Here is an 8,357-nt window from a genome sequence, read left to right on the forward strand (position 1 = left end):
ATGGCCAGGGGCGTCCCCTGCCGCCAGGCTGTGGGCTCGGGTCGCTCGCCCTTCACCCTCCAGGCCCGCCACACCAGGCCCCCTGGCGCGCGGGACCTGGGTCCCTCAGGCAGGTCTCCCCGGGGCACTCTGGGGACACCGGAGGCCTGCCTGCCCCAAACCCCGCCCCACGGCTGCCGCCTGTCCACCGGACACAACGCAACCCGCACAGACCGCCTGCCGCCGGGCGCCCGGAGCCTGCCACCAGTTGGGCGCTCGGGCCCCACGCAAGGCACACGCCACAGCCCCGCCGCCAGCACCGGAAGGCCCGCCGGGCCCCATGGACCCTCTCCTTTGCGTGCCACACCCATGCACACCCAGGCCTCCCTAACTCCAGCACCAGCATCTCCACGGGAGACGCACCAGACCCTGGGCCCAGCGGGACCCTCGCACCGAAACTCACGCCCTCACGCCCCTTCCGCCGCCACCTGCCCCCTTTCCTCCACAGCAGACTCCCTCCTTGCCACCAGCTCCCGCCCGGCACCAGCTCGGCTGGGCTCCAGTCCGCAGGCGTGGCTAGCTCTGCTGGGTATCAACCTCACACTGCCTCCCACTGCGCAACTCCCTGTCCTCCCTCCCCGGGAACACGGCCTCAGCCAGGGCAGGGGCGCCGCACGGCCTCAATGCCCAGCCCCGTGTGTGGACACCTTAGCGGCCCCGGGAGCTGGCCGCGGGCTCACACTTCTATGCCCCGCCGGCACCCATGACCGGCCAGGGCACAGGCACCCAGCTCCCATTCACGTGCCCGGGACCCCTCCGTCCTGCCTTCCACGCGCCGCCCAAATCTCTGAGGATATCCCACATCATAGCCCAGGCCGCCCTGAAGGCACTGCCGCCCCGGGCACCCAACACTCCCCCTCACGGTGCTCTGCGCACACTGGCCCAGGACCTCTGGCCCTCCTGCACTTCTCTCGACCCCAGTCCGCGGCCGACTCGGCACCGCCCAGGGCCACCTGGCGCCCACCGCCTCCACGTCTCTGGGAAATGCCGCAGGGGCTCCAGGGTTCTCGATGACCACCAAGGACTCTGCGAGGGAAAGGCACTGGCAGCCCCGCCGACCCCGTGAAGGCCCAGGCCAAGGCGTCCGACCCCGCCCAAACGGCCATCTCGGCAAGGCCCCCCGGCCTGCCTCCTCTCTCCCCACCAGAACCTGGGTCGGCAGTCCCGCCGAGGCCAAGGCCCCCGCTGCTCACCCGCAACCTACAGACACCCTCTGCGCCCGACACCGCGGGCAGGACCCCGCGGAGGCCTCAAGGAGGCAGCCGCAGGCCTGAGAGCCCAGCGGCGCTCACACACACCGCAGGCAGCCCACCCCACACTGGGCCTGCCACTCCCAAGGCTTTGCCGCCGGGCACCGGGGGCCCCGGGGCCCGGGGCTGCCCTCGAGGAGGCCAGCCCCAAGGCTCCTCTCCCCATGGCCCTCCGGGGCCACCGGAGGCCTGCCTGCCCCCACCTGCGCCCCAGGGCTGCACGCACCCAAGGGAGCCAAGGCAACGGGACCCTCCCCCGACGTCCCCTGTGGGAGCCACGTGCCGGACCTCAGTTTGCGATGAGGAGACGGTAGTGAGTTCTCACTCATTTTGTTCAGATTTTCCAAGGAATGCGTTTGTGGGTGTCATCATCGATCCGAGCACGGGCACACCCGCGGGACGGCCACCGCCACAGCCCCCACCGCCGGGACGGCCAGCCAGCTCCCTCCTGGCCGCGGCCCGCAGGCTCCCGAGCCCAACCGCGGGCAAGCAGGTCAGCTCCACCCCCGGGAGCAGAGGGTGCGGGTCCGGGCGCCACACACCGCCCCCCGGGGGCTACCTTGGCGCAGGCCACTGCCGCTTACCATCGCCTACCAGGTGGCCATCGATCCCGCCACCGGCCGCACGCCAACACGCCTCCCACCGGCAGGAGGGACTGGCCTTCCCGGGGTCGCTCCCGACAGGCTCCAGCTTCCGCTCCCCGCGCTGGCCTCCGTTTCTCCGCCGCAGCAGCTGGGTGAGGGCGACAACGGACACGCGCAAGCACGCCTCAGCAAGGGGCCCAGTTGCCCAAGGCACAGGGGCCGGGCCCCCCACCGCCCAGGGCCTGTGGGCAGCCTGGCTGCCACCTGTCCCTGGCCTCCCCCCTCTCACTGGGTGCCAGCAGCCAAAGGGCCACACGAGTGGCCAGCACTGCCCCTTCGCTGGGGCGCCACACCCTTCCCCCAGGAACCGCGCCTCCCTCAGGCTCCCTAAGGCCCTGCCCACCCGCACCCCTCCCAGCTTCAGAAGAGTCCACCCCAACCCCGAGTCCGATTCCGCCCCCAGGCCCACCCTGGGGCTCTCCCTCTCACCCCGATGGGAAAACACCCTCGCTCCGGCCACCGACACTGCCTGCCCACGCAGGGAGAGACACCGCGGCCCAGAGTGCTCTGCAGGAGCCTCACCTCAGGACCGCTGACGTGCCCCTGGGGGCAAGGTCTCCGCCCCGAGAGCGGCTCCGCGGGCCCTGGACCCGGGGCGCCCATGGGCACACCTGCACTCCACCCCTGCTATCCCCAGCACGCTCTCAGGACCCCGGGCAATACACAGACCCTTCTGCTGGACCCTCCGGGACCCCAAGGGCCCTGGAGCCTGTGCGAGACCCCGCAGGGCCGCACCTCGCCCTGATCGCCAATGTCGAGGGGCGTCCCCTGCCGCCAGGCTGTGGGCTCGGGTCGCTCGCCCTTCACCCTCCAGGCCCGCCACACCAGGCCCCCTGGCGCGCGGGACCTGGGTCCCTCAGGCAGGTCTCCCCGGGGCACTCTGGGGACACCGGAGGCCTGCCTGCCCCAAACCCCGCCCCACGGCTGCCGCCTGTCCACCGGACACAACGCAACCCGCACAGACCGCCTGCCGCCGGGCGCCCGGAGCCTGCCACCAGTTGGGCGCTCGGGCCCCACGCAAGGCACACGCCACAGCCCCGCCGCCAGCACCGGAAGGCCCGCCGGGCCCCATGGCACCCTCTCCTTTGCGTGGCACACCCATGCACACCCAGGCCTCCCTAACTCCAGCACCAGCATCTCCACGGGAGACGCACCAGACCCTGGGCCCAGCGGGACCCTCGCACCGAAACTCACGCCCTCACGCCCCTTCCGCCGCCACCTGCCCCCTTTCCTCCACAGCAGACTCCCTCCTTGCCACCAGCTCCCGCCCGGCACCAGCTCGGCTGGGCTCCAGTCCGCAGGCGTGGCTAGCTCTGCTGGGTATCAACCTCACACTGCCTCCCACTGCGCAACTCCCTGTCCTCCCTCCCCGGGAACACGGCCTCAGCCAGGGCAGGGGCGCCGCACGGCCTCAATGCCCAGCCCCGTGTGTGGACACCTTAGCGGCCCCGGGAGCTGGCCGCGGGCTCACACTTCTATGCCCCGCCGGCACCCATGACCGGCCAGGGCACAGGCACCCAGCTCCCATTCACGTGCCCGGGACCCCTCCGTCCTGCCTTCCACGCGCCGCCCAAATCTCTGAGGATATCCCACATCATAGCCCAGGCCGCCCTGAAGGCACTGCCGCCCCGGGCACCCAACACTCCCCCTCACGGTGCTCTGCGCACACTGGCCCAGGACCTCTGGCCCTCCTGCACTTCTCTCGACCCCAGTCCGCGGCCGACTCGGCACCGCCCAGGGCCACCTGGCGCCCACCGCCTCCACGTCTCTGGGAAATGCCGCAGGGGCTCCAGGGTTCTCGATGACCACCAAGGACTCTGCGAGGGAAAGGCACTGGCAGCCCCGCCGACCCCGTGAAGGCCCAGGCCAAGGCGTCCGACCCCGCCCAAACGGCCATCTCGGCAAGGCCCCCCGGCCTGCCTCCTCTCTCCCCACCAGAACCTGGGTCGGCAGTCCCGCCGAGGCCAAGGCCCCCGCTGCTCACCCGCAACCTACAGACACCCTCTGCGCCCGACACCGCGGGCAGGACCCCGCGGAGGCCTCAAGGAGGCAGCCGCAGGCCTGAGAGCCCAGCGGCGCTCACACACACCGCAGGCAGCCCACCCCACACTGGGCCTGCCACTCCCAAGGCTTTCCCGCCGGGCACCGGGGGCCCCGGGGCCTCGGGGCTGCCCTCGAGGAGGCCAGCCCCAAGGCTCCTCTCCCCATGGCCCTCCGGGGCCACCGGAGGCCTGCCTGCCCCCACCTGCGCCCCAGGGCTGCACGCACCCAAGGGAGCCAAGGCAACGGGACCCTCCCCCGACGTCCCCTGTGGGAGCCACGTGCCGGACCTCAGTTTGCGATTGGAGACGGTAGTGAGTTCTCACTCATTTTGTTCAGATTTTCCAAGGAATGCGTTTGTGGGTGTCATCATCGATCCGAGCACGGGCACACCCGCGGGACGGCCACCGCCACAGCCCCCACCGCCGGGACGGCCAGCCAGCTCCCTCCTGGCCGCGGCCCGCAGGCTCCCGAGCCCAACCGCGGGCAAGCAGGTCAGCTCCACCCCCGGGAGCAGAGGGTGCGGGTCCGGGCGCCACACACCGCCCCCCGGGGGCTACCTTGGCGCAGGCCACTGCCGCTTACCATCGCCTACCAGGTGGCCATCGATCCCGCCACCGGCCGCACGCCAACACGCCTCCCACCGGCAGGAGGGACTGGCCTTCCCGGGGTCGCTCCCGACAGGCTCCGGCTTCCGCTCCCCGCGCTGGCCTCCGTCTCTCCGCCGCAGCAGCTGGGTGAGGGCGACAACGGACACGCGCAAGCACGCCTCAGCAAGGGGCCCAGTTGCCCAAGGCACAGGGGCCGAGCCCCCCACCGCCCAGGGCCGGTGGGCAGCCTGGCTGCCACCTGTCCCTGGCCTCCCCCCTCTCACTGGGTGCCAGCAGCCAAAGCGCCACACGGAGTGGCCAGCACTGCCCCTTCGCTGGGGCGCCACACCCTTCCCCCAGGAACCGCACCTCCCTCAGGCTCCCTAAGGCCCTGCCCACCCGCACCCCTCCCAGCTTCAGAAGAGTCCACCCCAACCCCGAGTCCGATTCCGCCCCCAGGCCCACCCTGGGGCTCTCCCTCTCACCCCGATGGGAAAACACCCTCGCTCCGGCCACCGACACTGCCTGCCCACGCAGGGAGAGACACACGCGGCCCAGAGTGCTCTGCAGGAGCCTCACCTCAGGACCGCTGACGTGCCCCTGGGGGCAAGGTCTCCGCCCCGAGAGCGGCTCCGCGGGCCCTGGACCCGGGGCGCCCATGGGCACACCTGCACTCCACCCCTGCTATCCCCAGCACGCTCTCAGGACCCCGGGCAAAACACAGACCCTTCTGCTGGACCCTCCGGGACCCCAAGGGCCCTGGAGCCTGTGCGAGACCCCGCAGGGCCGCACCTCGCCCTGACCGCCAATGGCCAGGGGCGTCCCCTGCCGCCAGGCTGTGGGCTCAGGTCGCTCGCCCTTCACCCTCCAGGCCCGCCACACCAGGCCCCCTGGCGCGCGGGGCCTGCGTCCCTCAGGCAGGTCTCCCCGGGGCACTCTGGGGACACCGGAGGCCTGCCTGCCCCAAACCCCGCCCCACGGCTGCCGCCTGTCCACCGGACACAACGCAACCCGCACAGACCGCCTGCCGCCGGGCGCCCGGAGCCTGCCACCAGTTGGGCGCTCGGGCCCCACGCAAGGCACACGCCACAGCCCCTCCGCCAGCACCGGAAGGCCCGCCGGGCCCCATGGCACCCTCTCCTTTGCGTGGCACACCCATGCACACCCAGGCCTCCCTAACTCCAGCACCAGCATCTCCACGGGAGACGCACTAGACCCTGGGCCCAGCGGCACCCTCGCACCGAAACTCACGCCCCTTCCGCCGCCGCCTGCCCCCTTTCCTCGACAGCAGACTCCCTCCTTGCCACCAGCTCCCGCCCGGCACCAGCTCGGCTGGGCTCCAGTCCGCAGGCGTGGCTAGCTCTGCTGGGTATCAACCTCACACTGCCTCCCACTGCGCAACTCCCTGTCCTCCCTCCCCGGGAACACGGCCTCAGCCAGGGCAGGGGCGCCGCATGGCCTCAATGCCCATCCCCGTGTGTGGACACCTTAGCGGCCCCGGGAGCTGGCCGCGGGCTCACACTTCTATGCCCCGCCGGCACCCATGACCGGCCAGGGCACAGGCACCCAGCTCCCATTCACGTGCCCGGGACCCCTCCGTCCTGCCTTCCACGCGCCGCCCAAATCTCTGAGGATATCCCACATCATAGCCCAGGCCACCCTGAAGGCACTGCCGCCCCGGGCACCCAACACTCCCCCTCACGGTGCTCTGCGCACACTGGCCCAGGACCTCTGGCCCTCCTGCACTTCTCTCGACCCCAGTCCGCGGCCGACTCGGCACCGCCCAGGGCCACCTGGCGCCCCACCGCCTCCACGTCTCTGGGAAATGCCGCAGGGGCTCCAGGGTTCTCGATGACCACCAAGGACTCTGCGAGGGAAAGGCACTGGCAGCCCCGCCGACCCCGTGAAGGCCCAGGCCAAGGCGTCCGACCCCGCCCAAACGGCCATCTCGGCAAGGCCCCCCGGCCTGCCTCCTCTCTCCCCACCAGAACCTGGGTCGGCAGTCCCGCCGAGGCCAAGGCCCCCGCTGCTCACCCGCAACCTACAGACAGCCTCTGCGCCCGACACCTTGGGCAGGACCCCGCGGAGGCCTTGGAGCTTGTGCAATCAACCACATTCCTGAGAACGAGCATGTGGGTCTGTCCCCTACCCTTGTTCCTGGTATATAGACATTCTCCCAATTTCTTAGAGTCAGACAGGGTCCAGATCTCTTTCCTTATGTTTACCTGGGATCCGGGGCTTGACAATATCCCCCATGCTGTCCCTGAAGTTACCTTTCTTCTCTCCTGCTAATGTTGCTGGGAGGATCCTATATAATCCTCAAGGAGACAGAAATATACAATGAGAGCCCACATACAGAGCTGGCCACCCTGGGCCTGCCTCTCACAAGGCATACCCACCAGGCTTTGGTTCACTGGGTTTGTCCTTGAGGTTGTCTGCCCCTGGCTCCTTTCCCAATGGCTCCTCCTGTGACTTGATTGTTTGGCTTTGTTTTTGTTTCTATATTTATTGCTGAACGTTCACTCTGCTGATATCTCTTTTTGCCTATCTTTCTGTATATGTTTTTCTTTTTTTTTCTTTGTGTGTGTGTGTGTGTGTGTGTGTGTGTGTGTGTGTGTGTGTGGTGTATGTTGAAGGAGGTAGCCTCTGTATCTCTGTATCTATGTGTTTTTCTCTACAAATACCTCAGTTACTCAAAACTCATTCTGTGTATATTGTGACATTTCCTCTACCCTATGAATTAAATTGACTTCCCACGTACACTATTGCTTTTGCCATAGTGAAGGACGACAAAAAGCACATCAGATGCGCAGAAAAATTGAAGAGACAAATGGTAGAACTCCTTTATCAGTTACTACATTAAAAAGAAATGGTTCAAATTTATGTCAAAATGGATTTTAAAACATGATCCAACAATATGTTATCTGCAAGAGACTTACTTTAGATTCAGAGACAAACTGGTTGAAAATTAATGTATGAAATAAATATTTCATATAAATTATAACCAAAAGAGCTGAAGTCACTATATTAATACCAGACAAAATCTGTTTTCAAACAAAAATTGATACATGGGTCAATTAAACGTTGATAAAAGAGTCAATCAATTAAGAAGTTATAACAATCTGGGGTTCCCATCATGGCTTAGTGGTTAACGAATCTGACTAGGAACCATGAGGTTGTTGGTTCTATCCCTGGCCTCACTCAGTGAGTTAAGGATCCAGCATTGTGTGAGCTGTGGTGTAGGCTGCAGATGCGGCTTGGATCCCACGTTGCTGTGGCTGTGGTATAGGCCAGCCCCTACAGATCTGATCAGACCCCTAGCCTGGGAACCTCCATATGTTATGGGTGCAGCCCTAGAACAGACCAAAAAAAGAAAAAAGAAAAAAAAAGAAGATACAGCAATCCTAAACATTTACACACCTAACAACAGAGTCCCAACAAATTGAAGCAAATCTGCATAGAATTGAAGAGAGAAATAGATAATTCTACAGTAATACTTGGTTACCTCAATATCCTACCTTCAATAAGCAATGAAATAATTAGAAAGATCATTACAGAAATAGAGTACCTTAATAATACTATAAAACAACTACACCTAACAGACACATGCAGAACACTTCACCTAACAAAAGAGGTTTACATAATTTTCTCAAGGGCTCATAAAATATTCTAAAAATAGAAAGATATAATACCCAAAATATGTTTAAATAGATGATGAAACATTGAAATCATACTATGTTCACCACGAAAGAATTCAATTAGAAATCAGCAACAGACGATTAGAAAATTCACAC

At 65.1% G+C, this 8,357-nt stretch overlaps 2 protein-coding genes across 2 annotated transcripts; both read left to right on the top strand.

The window, feature by feature from the left end:
- LOC110258915 (basic proline-rich protein-like) lies at positions 1 to 2,678 on the top strand. The gene is made up of 4 exons (XM_021082193.1): positions 1 to 549; positions 692 to 975; positions 1,062 to 2,410; positions 2,488 to 2,678. The coding sequence occupies exons 1-4, from the start codon at positions 1 to 3 to the stop codon at positions 2,676 to 2,678; spliced, it is 2,373 nt and encodes a 790-aa protein (XP_020937852.1).
- A 6-nt stretch (positions 2,679 to 2,684) lies between these two features.
- LOC110258916 (basic proline-rich protein-like) lies at positions 2,685 to 5,365 on the top strand. The gene is made up of 4 exons (XM_021082194.1): positions 2,685 to 3,236; positions 3,377 to 3,660; positions 3,747 to 4,802; positions 4,924 to 5,365. The coding sequence occupies exons 1-4, from the start codon at positions 2,685 to 2,687 to the stop codon at positions 5,363 to 5,365; spliced, it is 2,334 nt and encodes a 777-aa protein (XP_020937853.1).
- Positions 5,366 to 8,357: the final 2,992 nt, after the last annotated feature.

The sequence above is a fragment of the Sus scrofa genome, unplaced genomic scaffold (assembly GCF_000003025.6).
Source record: "Sus scrofa isolate TJ Tabasco breed Duroc unplaced genomic scaffold, Sscrofa11.1 Contig556, whole genome shotgun sequence".
NCBI lineage: Eukaryota > Metazoa > Chordata > Mammalia > Artiodactyla > Suidae > Sus > Sus scrofa.